General features: G+C 41.2%; 1 protein-coding gene across 1 annotated transcript; it reads right to left on the bottom strand.

Annotated features, from left to right (window-relative positions):
- Window positions 1–12,993: 12,993 nt before the first annotated feature.
- On the bottom strand, window positions 12,994–15,461 carry MBLAC1 (metallo-beta-lactamase domain containing 1). Its single transcript, XM_020970942.2, has one exon. The coding sequence runs from the start codon at window positions 15,363–15,365 to the stop codon at window positions 14,616–14,618; it is 750 nt and encodes a 249-aa protein (XP_020826601.1). The 5' UTR covers window positions 15,366–15,461; the 3' UTR covers window positions 12,994–14,615.
- Window positions 15,462–17,775: the final 2,314 nt, after the last annotated feature.

Here is a 17,775-nt window from a genome sequence, read left to right as displayed (position 1 = left end):
CACAGGCTACCACAGGGGAACCACAGAGCATGACAAAGATGCCCACTGCTCCTGGTCAGAGGACCAGGGCGGGGAGGGCTATATTGCTCTGATCTCTATAGTTTTTTTTTTTCCCTTGAACTAGTCTAGAGCAAGCTATAAGAAAGCCAGATCCTTTTCTGGAAGGTTACTGGGGGTGTCCACATTTCCTGCTTGGACTCTGCTTTGGGCTGCTGCTTCTCTGGATTTGGTAATATAGTAGTGGGTAATATACCTAATAAATGGGTGATATACCCATCATGATTATAGTCAGAATGGGAATGACCAAAAATCCTGACGTCACTAGCAGAGTCTGGTTGGCCATCCGTATTTTAGTAACTGAGTTAGCCTCAAGCAAGAGGTTGGGTAGTAGCAGTTTACGTACAGAGCTTCCTAATAATTACAACTTTCCAACAATGGAATAAGCCTCCTTAGAAGGTAATGAGTTCTTTATTCCCATCACTGGAATTGTTTAAGCAGAAGTTAGATAATGACATATGAGATATCTTGAAGAAAGGCATTAAAGGCTGGAGTAGATGGTATGCAATATCAACTCTCAGATCCTGATTCTAGATTCTCTGGAAAATAAATATTAGAGACTTGAAGAAATCTATTTTCTATAAAAAACTAAATAATAAAAATATTCCACAAAGAGCTCAGATGTATTTATTCAAGCTCGAGAGACTCAAGTAATTTGAATGGATACCTATTAAATTACAACTCAACATATATCATGCATATATACAATAGATGCATACACACATGCTCATACATGCACACATATATACATATCTATGCATACACATATAAACACATATACACACATACTGAGGGATGTTGAGCCCTGGAGATTCTATATCTAACTATATACCTTAATCTAGAGAACACGTCATTCCCTTTGAATGGCTAAACCAAATGCTTTTTAAGCCACTTTTATGCCTTACCTGATACTATTTGGCAATATTACGTCTTTCAAGGAGTCTTAAATAATTTTGTCATATGAATGGGAAACACCTTGTTGGAAGAGAATTTTTTGGAAACATTTTGCTCTACCAAATTAAATTTTTAAAAATATAAACAGATACTAGGCAAGCAAGCAAATGAATGAAAAAAAAGTTTTTATTAAGCTCTTACTATGTGGTAGGCATTGTGCTAAGTGCTTTTTAGAAATATTATTTCATTTGATCCCATACGAACCCTGGGAAGTAAGTGCTATTATTATCCCCATTTTAAAGTTGAGGAAATTGAGGCAAATGGAAATTATGTGACTTGTCCAGAGTCACACAGATAGTAGCTGGGCCAGATTTTCATTCAGGACTTCTTGACTCCATGCTAAGCTTATGTTATCTGTGCACAGCAGGATTTTAAAATGTTCTATATCTATTTATAAATTGTATAATGATATATGCTCTAGTAGGAGAATAGGCTGGATTTCCTTTAAGTAGAGTGATCCGAAACTTTTTCCAGGGCAGCTACATCTATTTCAAAACAAGCTGCATGCCAGACTTCTCTACTATCCCAACTCCTTCCTTCCATCCATTTCTCCTTTCAACTTTCCTTTACATGGTGCCTTCCCCCATTAGAATGTAAATTCCTTGAAGTCAGGGACTTTTTTATTGTATTGGTTATATATATATATATATATATATATATATATATATATATATATATATATATATATATATATATATATATATATATATATATATATATATATATATGTGTGTGTGTGTGTGTGTGTGTGTGTGTATACATACACACACACATATATATATATAATACATATATGCACAGTAAAGTGCTTGTTGACTATTTGAATAGTAAATTTGAATTATGTTCAAGACATTAGGCTGGATACTATAACTTTTACATTATATTAATGCATCTGAGTAGTATGTTTTGAAATTGGATATACTATAATCAATAATTATATTTTAAAAACAAATATTTAGCTTGTACCAAGAGAATTAAGAAAATAACATGCATATATTTAAACTGATTCAGTCAATTTACTTAGAGAACAGTTTAATTTCCCTCTCCTATGCACAGCAGGAATATATGAAGACTAAAATTCACTTAGATGATTAACTCTTTATTTTATTGACAATATTCATACTTTATTACTGAGAACATTTGCAAATCCTTTTGGGGAAGATAATTTAATTGCTTAAAATGTAAAACAGACTAACAGCAAGATACAGTCTCTCTGTTTCTTTTTTTCTCTCATGGAGGAGAGGGGAACTTCTCTGTACCCTCATCAGTCATTCTTTTCTTTACTTGATTAGTGTCAAATTAAACAGGAGAATCATTTTCCGACTGGATTTCTGATAAGTAGAATGTTCTGTGTTCAGCTGAGGCAAAGCCTCAGTCGAGACTCCTTTACAAATTTAGTAGTTTCATGTGTGTGGTGGTCAAGGCATTTTCCACCCTGCCCTGGATAAACCTGTGCTATCCATGTGTTTCCTTCTTCACAGGATAGGAAATGTCCCCTTGCCCCACCCCCCCAATCTCATTCTAGGCTGGTAGTGCCGCCTTAGCTAAAGGATAAAATATAAATTCTATCTATCTATCTATCTATCTATCTATCTATCTATCTATCTATCTATCTCTATCTCTATATACATATATGCACATACACATATATACACATATAGATATATATACACACGCACATACTATACATACTCAGCCCTGGTTATATTTCTTACCTAGGGAAATCCCTTCACTTTTTGAGGTCTACATTTTCTCCTCTGTAAAATGTGTGTGTGTGAATAGATATATTCCTAAAATCTCTTCCAATATGTTTTCCTCATCTGCAATTAAACCCACTGTTCTAAGGATGGAGAATGGAGAATAAGCTCAGATAGTAGAATTCAGAGGCAGCTGAAGGTTGGATTTGACCATAAATTTCATTATTACTTACTTCACTAATTCTGGTGTATGCTGGAAATGGGTTCTGGAGCACTGGTGTAAGCATTCACGAACATCTCCCATGGCCTTTTCCCATACCCCGTTATGGGAGGATACAAGGGGAGGAAGATATAGAGATGACTAAATCAGTCTCTCCAACTCATGAAGGCCACCTCTTCCCTGACATTCTCCTTTCTCTTATCACTACGGGTTAGCTTGTTCCAAAAGACATGAGACCACTTCCCATTATCTAATACTCATAAGTCCTCAGATGGAAATGATAATGTAATTGCAGTATCCCAGGAGAATCTTTTATTCTTAGAGCAAAATGCCAGTTATGCCCTTGATCTTTGTGCCCCATAGCACACCAAACTCCTCATATCAAATTGTCAATGATACTCTGTCTCATTTCCTTTATGGATTGTGAAACTAACATGTCAAAGGATTGAATAGATGTGTATATACAAACAGCATACATTTTTTCAAGAATTCTGCTTTTGGGAGTAGTATTTTTCCCAATGGAGGCAAATATATCTAGAACAAAAAATTTTGCTTGGTTCTTCTGTCTTATAGTCACAGAATCTCAGAGATGAGTTTTCAGAGTACAGCTATGTAGGATTGGGTGACTGATGTTTGACCTGTGGTGACAAAATTTAGAGGATGCCAGCAGAGGCCAAATATAGAAGATGCCCATAGGGTAACTTCAGGGCATGCTTCCTCTGTGAAGCTGCACCCAAGGTGAAATCTCTCTATTGTTCTCTCTCCTGAGTCCCTCCTTCATTCTTTGCTTCAGAAAAAAAAATTCCTAGTTATAGCTCTGCTTAAGAGACAATCTAGTCCTACCCCATATCTGAAGAAGAATCCCTTGACATCATGCCAACAAGTGGTTATCCAGCTTTTACTTAATTACTAGAAGGACTCAAAGGACCAAGCAAATTTTTTGTATCCAATGACACATCTGGCCCTTCTGGTGTTTTAAAGTCTTCCTTTGATAGTGATCTCACTACCTCCAGAGGTAGCTTATTCCACTGATGGGGAACTAATTGTTAGGAAATTTTCCCTCCCATCAAACCTAAATCTTCCTTTCTGCAATATCAAGCCCTCACTACTAGTTCTACTCTCTTGGAGAGCTCGGTGATGGCTGTGTGCTATAGTATTGAGTCTGCAGTCAAGAAGACCTGAGTTCAAATTGATCTTCCAGAGTGTAGTTACTAGCTATGTGACCCTGAGCCAAATAGAATGATCAATTTTCTCTACTAAATGCTTCTGATGCTCAAAGAAAGCTATCACATTACCCTCAGGTCTTCTCTTCTTGAGGATGTGTGGGACAGAGATCACTACTCCAAATCAAGACAAAGACTTAGATACCTCGAAAGCAGAAAGGAGTTTATTGCTTTCTCCTGAGAAAAGGTACAGCCCCTCGTCGCACTAATGGCACCTGCCTAGGAGTACGACCAGGGAGTACAAGTTGGTTACAGAAAGCAAGGCTTATTTATGCCCCAGCACAAGCTTGTCCTCCCTAACCCTCTTCCCCTGACTGGGCTTCGGGGGCACAATCTATTCATGGAAATCTTCCCCAGCAACAAAAAGGTGGGAAGTTTTGCAAGGGTAAACTGTTTAGGTCGGGGGTAGGGCTATTCTTTCTGCTATGTGCTTAAAAAAAAACCAGGGTCTGAGCAAGGGGGTGGGGCGGGTTTGACAGGGTCAGAAGGGAATGTGTTTCAACGATACAACTAAATTCCTTGAGAAGGCCATCTACAACAGGTGCCTCCAGTTTCTCTTCTCTCACTGTCTTCTTAACCTCTTACTATCTGGCTTCTGACCTCATCATTGAACTGAGGCAGCTTTCTCCAAATGACCAGTAAGCTCCTAATTGCTGCTCTTTGTGAGGATGGATGTTATTTTTAAATTTTCCATCTTTTCTGAATTCAGAAGTCATTTTCTAGGATATTAAGACACTCATTCCCTTTTTCCTATGACTTATTCATTTTTGTCACACTGAACTTGACTAATGCACTTTATCTTTACTAGGCATTGAATCATTCTGATCTTTAGTTCCCTGTATAATCTACATTATGAACACATGAATAGCACAGCAGTATTGAACTGAAATGATTCAAAGAAATGATTTTTTTAAAAGTAAGCTATAAAAAGCAAAAACTTCAAGTGGGAAACCTAACAAACTTGTCAATGAAGTCAAAAGTCTGATCAAAAGCTCTCAAGCTTAGAATGAAATTGATAATTCAGCTTTCTCCAAGACTGAGGGCATCATGAATTCTGTAGAGCTTTGGAAATTTTTCCTTGTGCTGACTGATGTTAATATCACCTGAACATGACCTGCCTCCTCCCCTGCATTGAATGGGCTCTTTAATAATTTAAAATAGTCCCATCAACCTCACCATCTAGATCAGAGGGCCTTACTTAGCCTTTTCTTGTGTCATGGCCCCCTTTGGCAGTCTGGTGAAGTCTATGGTCTACTCAGAATCGTGTTTTTGAATGTATAAAATAAAATACAAAGGAAACCAATTATACTGAAATACAATTATCAAAATATATTTAAAAAAAAAACCAAGTTCACAGACTCATGGTTAACATCCCTGTACTAGCTGATACAACACTGCCATCAATCTATCCTCATGTTTTTCCAGGGTCTTTCCAGAGACTATGAGGTCACCTACATATACCAATATTTGTAAGTCTCCCAACTAATTCCTCCTTCAGCTTTTGGAAGGTGGCAGGTGCCCACAAGATGCCTTGGAGCATATCCCTAAATTGGTAAAATCCAAGTGAGTGTATGAAAGTTTTATCTCTTTGTTTTCTTCGGCCACAGGAAATATGACAGTATCCACTTTGTAAATCCAAGACTGAAATGGCTTAGAAAAGTGGTTCAAGGAATCAGGAACCTACATCATAGTATACTGGCCCACGTTAGTTTTCACAGTCTCTTAGTCTACACACATTCCCCTTTTAATATTCTTCTTTGGTATCACTAGCATTAAAGACACACAGGGGCTATTTATTGTACTCTGTGGTGCCACTGACCAGCGGTTGTTTCAGATGTTTCTGAGGTCTTCAATCACAGATAAAGGAGTCTTCCTATATTGTGCCTGGAATGAATTGGTGGATTCTGTGGATTGCTTCTTCGGTACATCTAACATCCCACCTACACAGTGAAGTCTATGGTCTACTCAGAATCATGTTTTTGAATGTATAAAATAAAATACAAAGGAAACCAATTTTACTGAAATACAATTATCAAAATATATTAAAAAAAAAACAAATTCACAGACTCATGGTTAACATCCCACCTTTCCTCTTGCTGAGTTTCTGCTACAACTTCCATTCTTCTCATATTAGGGGATCACCAGAGTCAAATACTTCAGGGTCCATTCCTGAATTTAAAAAGTCAGCTTTCTCGTGATGTGTACTGTCACCACTTATAACCATTCTCAGTAGGCCTCTGCACAGGATATATGGTCAAAGTATGCAGGTATTGGGTCCCATCTTGCTGTTTGAAGAATCGGCTAATATTTTAAATAGATTGGAATAGGTTCTAATCAGTGTTTATACTGAAATGAGAGTTGTTAGAACTGGATATGCCAGAACCATGGCGTTCACCTTTCTTTTGAAGCCAATGACTTTTTTAGGGATCTTCAAGCTCATGATAATGAATTGTCTTTATTGCTAATACTGCTAGGTCTAAACTTCTCTCTAGGTTGTCAAAGTATTTTCCTCCAATAGTTCTTCTAGAATGATTGGAATACAATAGTAGCTTGAGAGCTTGGAAAGTATTGCAGTCCACTTTTTGCTGTTTTTACTAGCATTGTCTGCATGTTGCATGAATCCAGGTGTAATAAACCCTTAAGGAATCAATGATTAGGTCATTGTCATTATCCTCTGAAATGGTAGTGGCTCAGACCCATCATTCCATGAGAAATTCCCCAGCCATATATATATACATATACATATATTAATATCCCAGGGGAACATTCACTGTTACACTTAATTTTCTTGAGAGATTTTGTGTGTATATCATAGTTGTTTCCAAATATATTCTTCTTTCTTCCCCTACTCAGTGAGTCATCCTTTACAATAAAGAGTAAAAATGAAAAAGAGGAGAAAAAGCAATTCAGCAGACCCAACCAGCACATGTCCATTTGAGAACATATGACATCTTCTGTGCCCGTAGGCCCCTACCTCTTCAAAGAAGAAAGGGAGGTGCATTTTTTCAACTATTTACCTTTTTATGCTTAAAAAATCCAATTCATATATATGTATATACACATACATACATACATGTACATACATACATACATACATACATACATTCATAGATATATCCCTCAAATAGATTGTAAGTTTTAGGTCTGGGGTTGTATCTTATACTTCCGTGTATCCCTTGCAAAATATTGAGCACACATTAGGCACTCAATACATTTTTGATGATTAGCCATATAGAGTTGTAGAAAAATCACTGACTTTGTAGTCAGAAGATCTGAACTTGAATCTACCTCTGATAGCTCTGTGACCTTAGGCAAATCACTTTACTTTAGTTCCCCATTTTGTAAAATGTGAATTATAATACTTGCACTAATTATTTAACATGGTTATAGCTAGGAAAATCTTGGAAAGCCTTAGAGTGCCATAGAAATGTGAATAGTTCTTAATCATAATACTATATACGTGTATGTGTGTGTGTGTGTGTGTGTGTGTGGTTGTGTGTGTGTATACACACAAATAGCATTTTAAGGTTTGGAAAGAACTTTATCTGCATTATGTCATTTGATCATCATCTGTGAGGTAGATTCTCATAATTGTAAATTATATTATGATATATAACTATAATCCCATTTTACAGATTAAGAAAGTAGAGATCAGAAAATCTAAGTGACTTTTCTGTGGTCACAGAGCTAGTGAGTATCAGAAATGGTATCTGAACCCAGAGGTCTTTATGACTCCAGACCTAGCTCTCTACCCACTATCCCATGCTGTCCAAATGAATGTAAGCTATTATTATTATGGCTATGGATGGACTTGGAGTTTGGGGGACTCACTGCCCAGGCCTTCCTAACTTACTTCACTCAAACCTCCCCTTCTAAATGAGACCTTTTCTGTTCCCCTCCACTGCCAGTGACTCCTCACCAAAATAATCTTGTATTTATTTTTCATGTATATTGCATATACAGACAAGTTCTAATTAATGCCAATAATAAACCCTACTGAAGTGGCTACATTATTCAGATTTGTACTGCACATTTCCATTGGGCTAGGACCAACGACCATTTTTTTTTAACAAAGTTATAACTTTGATTAGTGCAAGTTCAAATACATGCAACCTGTTCAGGGGATTCATCACTCATAGTAATTGGAACCTAGCTGTACTTATATGTGTACATCTTATCTCTAATCTTCTTGAGGGCAGGAAATATTTTATTTTTGTCTTTATATCCCCTGGTTCCATTAGCTGTCAAGCCTTTCTTCCTTTTTTTTCTTTTTTTTTTGAGGCAATTGGGGTTAAGTGATTTGCTCAGGGTCACACAGCTGGTGAGTATCATATGTCTGAGGCTGGATTTGAACTCAGGTCCTCCTGACTCCAGGGCTGGTACTCTATCCACTGTGTCACCTAGCTACCCCTCTTTTCTTCCTTTTGATACAGTTTTATGTTTATTTATCTATATTTATGTCAGGCATCAGTTAACAAACATTTATAAAGCACCTACTATGTACCAGGCACTGCACAAAGCACTGAATATACAAATACAAAAACAAAAGACAATCTCTGCTTTCAAGAAACTTACAATCTAATGGGGAAAGACAACACATAAAAGGCTGAAAAGGGCATGTTGTATATTCCACTCTCTTTTCCCCTCTTGGAATATAAACTCCATGAGGTCAGGGGCTATTTAATTTTTGTCTTCATATTCTGATAACATAGTACAGCATATGGAACTAGCAGTTGCTTAACAAATGCTTATTGGTCAATTGTCAAAATTTCTGTGCTCAGGATTCTGAGAGAGAGAGAGACAGAGAGAGAGAGAGAGAGAGAGAGAGGGAAGGGAGGGAGAGAGAGAGAGGGAGAGGAGAGAGAGAGGAGAAGAGAGAGAGAGAGAGAGAGAGAGAGAGAGAGAGAGAGAGAGAGAGAGAGAGAGATGTATTTGAATTTGTACAGCGTGTGTATTAATTCAGCGAGAGTTTCTGATTGTTACAGCATTTTTCTTGACATTCTGAAAGAAGAAATTTCATGACTCAGGATAATAGTCTGCCTGGGCAGTCACAGAGCCCTTAGCTTGCAGATTTTGGGAAACAAGTCAAGCTGTGACAGCTTAAACTAATGACCTTAGGAAAACTTCTCCAAGGAACACAATGGGAACTGAAGTTCAAAAAACTGGGGGATGGATGGATGAAAGAACTAGGTGCTCAGGTGAAGTCTGGATAGAAGCTTACCTTAAAATTCCCTTTGCTTCTGAGAGCTGGGCTATATAGGTGTGGCAAATACAGTCTTTTTGTTCTTCTGTTTTCCCAACTAGACTTAGCATCTATCCCTTCCTGCCCCTAAGAGTAGGGACTATGCCTGAGAATCATAGGATCATAGATCATTGTAGAGCAGGGGTGGGGAGCCTGCAGCCTTGTGGCCACATGAGTGTCAAAGGGCAATACTTGAGGACCTGGAGGGCCACATGTGGCCTTCACGCTGCAGGTTCCCCACCTCTGAAGAGCATCAAGGGACCTTAGGGAACAGGTAGTCTAACACCCCAAATTAACATATGGAGAAACCGGACCCAGGGAGGATCAATAACTTGTCTATGTTGTTTTGGTGTGTGTGTCCTGTGATGGCTAATACAATTAGAGAATAGAATAATATGGGGGGGGGATTACTTGATATTTGTGGTGGTTAGTAATAAGAGATAATTATATTATCTAGGACTAGGATCTTCAACACAAGGTAGAGGAATTCGGGCAGATTTCCTGGATGTAGACCTTAGGAGTCATCTGGTGAGAATCACAGTCTCAAGAGTTGGTAGGGACCTTGGAAGTCGTCTGGTACAATTCGTGCAACATTCTACAACATTCAGTATGTGGTCATTGAGCCTTCAGGTGAAGATTTTCAGTAATGGGGAAGCAAATACCTCTTAAGAGAGCTCATAAAATAATATTTGTAAAGCATTTAGTAGAATTAAGGCACACAGTAGGCACTTAATAAATGCTTGTTTTCTTCCCACTTTTCTTTCCCTTCCACAAGCATAATCACTCTTCTACTTGCAGCCTTTCAAACATTTGAAGATAGTCAACATTATGTCTACTCTCAAGTGTCCTTCAAAGAGCTCAGCTCTGGCAATGCCTCATACATGCTAAAAATCCACCCCATCCTTATTTTTAGTACTCTGTTGAAATCGTGTTTCATTACTTTTTATACTTTATTAGATTGTGTATACTTTGCATATAGTCTTCTGTGTACCTGTATTCCTTGCCACTGGAATGTAAATATTAGGTTGAAATGAATCTATGTTGAGACAATCCTTGAAATCAAAGAGTTTATTTCAATAAAGAAGACTTGAAGTCAGGGGCCACCTGGGATTAAATCTTGCCTTTGCCATTTTCTTAGCTGTGTGACCAAAGCAAGGTATTTCTTCTGAGTCTGAAATAACCAGAAACAAAGAAACCACTGGGGAAGATGAAATTTGATGTTGCTTTAAATCGGGGGGGGGGGGGAAGGGTGTGAGCCTTAATCCAACCTTTTTGGGGCATGTGTGTGTGACTTTAATAAATTTATGGATCCAGATGGTTAAAATTTTAGTGCCTTGTGTTGACATCATCTCCATCACACTTAACAGACACAGGCACAAAAATATAATTGTAAATCTAGCAAGGACTTTAAAGGACATCTGTCTAAACACTTCTTTTATAGGTATATCAACTGAAGTCCAGAGGTTAAGTGAATCTTCTGAGGTCACACAGTTGCAAAAAAATAGAATCCAGACTTCTTTTTTCCCAGTTGATTCTCCTTTCACTAAATTACAAGTTTCTCATATTTTTTCTTCTTCTTTTTTTTAAAGGTAGGGAGATATAAGAAACAAATCAATAGACCACAGTTTTAATTAGGAATTTCCATTGACTTCCCAAAGGTCATATTGTGGACTACTGATTTTCCCCTCCCTCAAATGTTGCTGGGGTCATCACAAATGGCCATGTTATTTCAAACTGCATGACAAAGTAACCTTCACAAATGTCACCCATGCACTGGGAAGATGAATTCATTTTGTTTAATATAAAAGTTCATCTGGGATCACTTAGAACCATTCTATCTCAGAAACAGCAATTTCTGTCTTCTTTTCAAGGAGCATGAAGGAAAACCTCTCAATCTTGATTTGGACATGGGATGGAAGACACTAGGATTAATGGGGCATACACAAGGTTTTATTCCAGGGTTTTAGAAAAGTAAACCTGAAAATTGTTCAACAAGTCTTCCTCCTGATCTAGTGATTCCCTTGCATAATTCCTGTGGATCTTTAAGTGTAAGTGGAGTCCAGAGTTGTAAGAAGCCAGAAGAGGACTGGGCTTTACCCTGGGGTGCCAACGTACAGGGGAGGCACACAATTACGGGAGGGCTGGACTCTCACCTTGCATCAACCACTATTCACGTCCCTCAGTTCATAGCTCTTACTGGCCAGTGCTAAACCCTGAGAACAGCACCTTCCCTCTTAATCCTGAAGATCCAATGAGATAACGACCATTTAGCACAGTGCCAGGCACATAGTAGGTGCTTCATAAATGCTGTTCCCTCCCTTTCCTCTCTTCGTGGGATAAGGGCCAGAGTATTTCCTTCTCTTGGCCCAACTGCACAGTGGTCAGACTGTTGGAACTGTTCTCAGTGCACCTGATTCTTCCTGCCATCTGTCCTATTTTTTCAGGGTCTGAAGCAGAAATGGAGAAAAGAAGTAACAAAATAAGATCAAATATACTCATTAGGCATGGGCAGGGTCGGGGGCAGAGGGAAGGAAGAGGCAAGCTAAAGAAAAGTTAGTTAATGGGAATATTCCCCAATGAAAGGTCAGCAGAAGTGAGAAACTCAGTTCACTTCAGTGAAGATTTGTGCAAGTTAGAGAGCTGGAGGTAGGAAGGCCTTACAAGAACTGCAAGTAGAACACAGAGGACAAATTTGGATGTGATTATTTTATTTTCAAAAAGGATAGAAAGAAATAGAAGGGAGGTAATTTTTCTTATTTGTTAGCAGCATCAACACCTGCTGGAGTGAGGGGGCCTTACAAGGTTTGTGACTGAGGTTTTTCTCTCAGAGTAATTTAAAAAATCAACCAGCAAGGTTGATAGCTGTGTCCTAATATGTGCCAGTTACTATGTGAGTCATTGGAGATCCAAAGATGAAAACAAAAACTATTATCATGATCGGATGGATTTGAAGGATGTAGATGGGCAGGGAAGAACAGGGAGAATATTCTGGACTGGAGAAAACAGCCTATAGAAAAGTAGAATGAGAATGTGTTGTGTATATGCTAGAATGGGCTGTTTGGGTGTCCTGACTTCTCCCTCACCCCACCTTTTTTTCCTTCTTATTCCCTATTCCTGAAGACCATCTGTCTGCATGTAACCTCCCCACAGTCCCAGTGATGGCACTGAGGTGTCAAGGGTGCATCAGTGGTTGGCCTGGTCCATACCTTTGTGGCATTATTGGACTCTGAAACCCTGAATTGGACTGTGGCGGTGCTTGGCCTGGATCCTATTTCATCAGTTTCTCTTCACACACCTTCACCTACTGCTTGGTGGGACACTGGGAAGTTATGGTGAGGTTAGCCCATGCTCTTCCCACATTCATGGTGGTGATAAAGGTGGCCAACACTGATTATAGCTCAATGCATAGCAGCAACTGGACCACCTTCTAGCTTCGTTGGTTCCTCTTGCCTCTTCCTTTCTGCTGCCTTGCCTTGTAGGTGTTTGACCACCAATCCAGCCATACTTGACATCCAACCAGATGCCTGCAATAAGGCAAGCCTGTTTCTTTCCTTTGCCCCCCACCAAGCACATTAAGGGCAAGAAAACTTGGACTTGGAATCCAGACACTCTCTTTGTTAGAAAGTTGACTAGGGTAACAGTATTTTATCTCATCAGACTTGAGCACCCACAGAGGACACAACATTCTTTAGTTGGGGCTAAGGCTGGCAGTGGGGAGAAGCACCATTAAGTACCCTTGAGCTCATTAAGTGTGTTTTCAGAATTAGTTCATCCTTGCTCTCATGTATTCACTTTGCTCCTGGGGCAGGGTACTAGGGGTGTTATCCATATTAGATTTAGTGTTAAACAGGATGTGATATAATGATAGCAGGTGATGTGTTTAAGATCCAGGAGCAGCCATTTCCTCAGAGGATCTTTACAGAAAGATACAAGCAACTTAGGTCTGAGATGCTTGGGCTTTTTTTTTTTTTAAAGACAGTTTAAGCCTTGGAGGGTGGGCAAGAATAGCACCTGGATGGAAAGTTGCTAACATATTCATCATGTTTGGCCCAGGGATTCCGTTCCTAGGCATATAACCTAAGGAAGTCATTGATAAAAAGAAAGATCGCATATGTACCAAAATACAGAAACAAAGTAGATATCCATCAACTGGGGATAGGATAAACAAATTATGTTAGATGAATGTGATGGAATATTCTTTTAAGAATGTAAGAATCGGGGCAGCTAGGTGGCTCAGTGGATAGAGCACTGGCCCTGATTTCAGGAGGACCTAAGTTCAAATCGGGCCTCAGACACATAACACTCACTAGCTGGGTGACCCTGTGCAAGTCACTTAACCCCATTGCCTAATCCAAAAAAAAAAATGTAAGAATCTATGAATACTGAGAAGCATTGAAAAATTTACATGAATGGATACAGTGATATAGAGAACCAAGACTATACACAATGTAAATGGAAAGAAAAGTAATTAGAAAACAATGAAAAATGGAACACAGGGAAAATTACAAAGTCTAAACTTGGTCCCAGCAGAGAGATATGAGAAGACACTTCCCTCCAAGCCCTTTAGAGAGGTTGGGGGTGGGGGGAGGGAAGAGCTTCATGGGTATCTTATATATGTTGTCAGATTTTTTGTCAGTTTTGCTCTTTCTTCTTTAAAAAAAAAAAACTTTGTTCCATGGGAGGCTCTCTTTAACTGGGAGGTATTTAGTCAATGCAAAAACAAAAGACAAGGATAGAAATATATTTGAAAAACTAGCACCCTGATGTTGAGGACGCATACCCACTTACTCTCTCTCACAGCTGCAACCTTGAATCTAAGTAGGTGAAAAAAGGCTCAGATTTTCTCAGTCATGTATTATGACTTGCCAACATGAATATCTGACATTTGCTTAGGGCACTACATTTGGATAACACTTTTCTATCTTTTATTTCCTCTGATGTTCACAGTTAAGTATTCCCGTCATTTCCGAGGAGAGGAAAATGAGACTTAAGAGACGGGGGTGAAAGTGGTTAGATTTCCCTCTCCCAAAACAGAGATTGGCCACGGAAGTCTCAGCAGCACTGACAGTGGTCCAGGGGTGTTTTCAGCACGGCCCCGGGGGGTAGGGGGTTCTTCAGAGATGATCTGGCTGGTCTAGCCCTGGGAGGCTTCTTGGGCCAGGCACGGCTCCCTCTTCAGCAGCAGGTCCTGAGACTGTGCTTGCAACCCCCCCGCTCCCAGGTCAGTCCCCTGCGCGGTCTCCCGGCTCTCTAAAGACCTTGAAAGGTCCGCCATGCCCGGGCACCACGACGTCGGCAGCCGCCAGCACCCTCTGCCTGCTGCGCTCCTGGGCTCTGGGGTCCTCGCTGAGCTGCCGCCACGTGTCGCCGTCGTCCTCCCGCTCGAACACGTCTCCCGCCGCTACGACTGTGCCCAAGGAGGTGCCAGCTACCGCCACGCTGACGTCACCGAGCCCCGCGTGGCCGGGCGTGGCCCACACCTCGAGGCCCGGGCCGAGGCGCAGCGGGCACGCCTCGCTCAGCCCGTGGGGCATGTAGAGGCCCCCCGGGAGGCAGAAGTCGTGGGAGACGAGGAGCGCGGCACGCGGGAACAGCCCCAGGCTGCCCACGTGGTCCGAGTGGCCGTGGGTGCCCACCACGAGGGTCACGGCGTCCGGGGCCACGCCGTGCGCGGCCAAAGCGGCCAGCAGGGCGTCTCGGGCCCAGGGCCCTCCCGTGTCCACTAGTACGGGGCCCGAGCCCGCCTGCTCCAGGGCGGCCTGCGTGTCCAGCCCCGCGGGGTCCCCACGCGCGTCCCGCGGCTCCCACGCTGTGGGCAGCACCAGCGTCACGGAGCCGTCCGCCCTCTGCGCGCCCCCGGTCCCCTGCGGCTCCGAGTAGCCCCGCAGCAGCACTATCACCGAGTAGGGGTCCCCTGGGATCGACAGCGGCGGGTCCCCACGCAGGGGCTCTGTGCGCACCCGCGAACTCATGGCTGGGAGCAGCCAAAGAAGAAGCGAGCACGCTTGAAAAGCGCCAGAGACTTTTGACCTCCCTCAGGATCCGTATCTCCGGGAGCGGACTGCCAAGATGGCGACTCCCATGTCTACTGTATTTCCGGCTCGGACATCCGTACGGAAATCTGTCTTGTATACGTAATTTCCGGCTAACTGAAACTAGGCTTCTGGTGCAGGCTCAGGCGCAGACGGGGCGGTGACAGAAGGGCGGAAGTTGGTCCGAAGGTGAAATTAGAACCTAGAAGAGTGTCCGCCCCGTGCGATCAGCTCTTTACTCTTGCTCACCCCTCGTTCCACTCGCGCAGCTAATGCTGCCGCGTTCTTAGGCTTCTTTCCCAAACGTGTCTTCTTTCTTTCTTTCTTTCTTTCTTTCTTTCTTTCTTTCTTTCTTTCTTTCTTTCTTTCTTTCTTTCTTTCTTTCTTTCTTTCTCTCTTTCTTTCTTTCTCTTTCTCTTCTTTCTTTCCTTTCTTCTTCTTTCTTCTTCTTCTTCCTTCTCCTTCTTCCTCCTTCCTTCTTCCTTCCTTCCTTCTTTCCTTCCTTCCTTTCTCCCCCTCCCTCCTTTCCTTCCTTTTTCTCTTTTTCTTTCCCTTTCCCTTTTTCTCTTTCATTTTCTCCCTTTTTTCTCTCCCTTCCCCCCATTCTTTTTCTCCCCTCTCTTTTCTCTCTCTCTTGCTAGCCCCTCTCTTCACCCCTCTCTTCCTCAGAGGGAAGCAGGATGGGTCACCCCCAAACCCTCTTTTTTAATGGGCAGAGCAGCTTTCCGCTGCCACCCCTCTCTTTTTCTCTCTGGACCCCCAAGCCAGTGTCTGTACTACAGGCTTTCTCCTTGCCCTCCCGTGCTTAGTTTGGGGCTGATAGACCACCTGACCCTCCTCAGCAGGGCCCTAGGAGAGGTGCATTTGGAACCTCGTTCAATAGGTCAACAAACATTTATTAAGCACCTATATGTCTGTACTATATGTCAAGCCTTGCACTATTTATGAATATTTGTGTGTCTTTCGATTTTTGGTCTTGGTAAGAATCATAGTAGCAATTCAACAACATTCCCTTCTCATATTCCTGGCACTGTGTTTAACACAGAAGGACCTGAGTTCATTGCCACTGCACACACTAGTTAGATGACCCTGGGCAAATGTTAACCTCTCTATGCTTTAGTATCCTTATGTATAAAATGAGGGAGGGGATGATGAATTGCATGGCCTCTAATGTTCCTTCCTGCATTAAATCTAAGATCCTATGGTCTTGGGAAAACAAAGAAAAAACAAAAGAATCCTTAACCTTGAGAAGCACACCTTCTGATGGAGGTGGAATACGTGTATACTGTATCTATTGTACGTACATTGTTACACTGTACTTGATATTGTCGGTCCGGGAATGTTTTTGCTCTCCTGGTACTGATGCAGTTTGAAGGATCCAGGGACCCTTCAAGGACGGAAGTACAGGACAGGGTCGTGTGGAAAGAATTCACTTAAAGTCAAGTTGGCAAAAGTTCATTGTTATGCTAGTCAGCAGGCAAAAGTTAAGAAAGAAACCTGTGACCTTAGATGGGTATAGTTAAAGTTTATATAGGAAAAACTATAGTAAACCATGTGTCAGGTATGCTAATTAGGTGATTCAGAGTGGGATTTGGGATTGGGTAAGGAGTGGTCAGTTCTTAAAGGGACATGCACTTTTTGTATCTACTTTGCAGGCTTTTTACCCAGAGTTCACGAGGAAAAGCCCAAGTAGGGGCCACAGGGAGGTGTGGTTTTTTAAGTCTGCTAAGTCATTAAGTTAACTAGCTGTCAAGTCCCCCTGAGGATTGTCTAGTTTGACACTAATCAATGTCTTGTTTGACAAGATAGATGTAGAGATAGTACATGTGTTTTAAGTCTAGGATACACACAATGAGGAGTCTAGGATGCATATAATAAGGTCGGGAGTTGGTATGGCATCCAAATTCTTTTTTTGTTTGTTTGTTTGTTTGCTTTTTTAGTGAGGCAGTGTAGTTAAGTGATTTGTCCAGGGTCACACAGCTAGTAAATGTCAAGCATCTGAGGCCAGATTTGAACTCAGGTCCTCCTGACTCCGAGGCCAGACTTCTATCCACTGTGCCATCTAGCTGCCCTTGGGGAGTTGGTATAGATAGTCCAGTGGATACCAAATATCATTATGAGCCAGTACAAAGGCAGTTCAAACTAATAATTCTTACGAGTGTGCCAAGGAGAGAGGTAAGTGTTTTGCTGGGGTCCACTCATGAGTAATTGTTGGGCAGTGTCCTTGGTCTAGGGAGAAACTGCTAGGGATAGTGTTTTTGAGTGTAGGGAGAAATATGGTCTTGGAATTGGGGTCTGAGCACAGGCATCCAAGCACCCCATCAGTGTCCTCAATGTTTAGCACATACCT

Source organism: Phascolarctos cinereus, unplaced genomic scaffold (genome assembly GCF_003287225.1).
Source record: "Phascolarctos cinereus isolate Bilbo 61053 unplaced genomic scaffold, phaCin_HiC Scaffold_7;HRSCAF=346, whole genome shotgun sequence".
Classification (NCBI taxonomy): domain Eukaryota; kingdom Metazoa; phylum Chordata; class Mammalia; order Diprotodontia; family Phascolarctidae; genus Phascolarctos; species Phascolarctos cinereus.
Note: the sequence above shows the minus strand (reverse complement) of the source record. Positions and strands in the feature narration are given on the sequence as shown.

Excerpts from the sequence above, each read along its gene's own strand:
- MBLAC1 (XM_020970942.2), bottom strand. The coding sequence starts at position 15,365 with ATGAGTTCGCGGGTGCGCACAGAGCCCCTGCGTGGGGACCCGCCGCTG.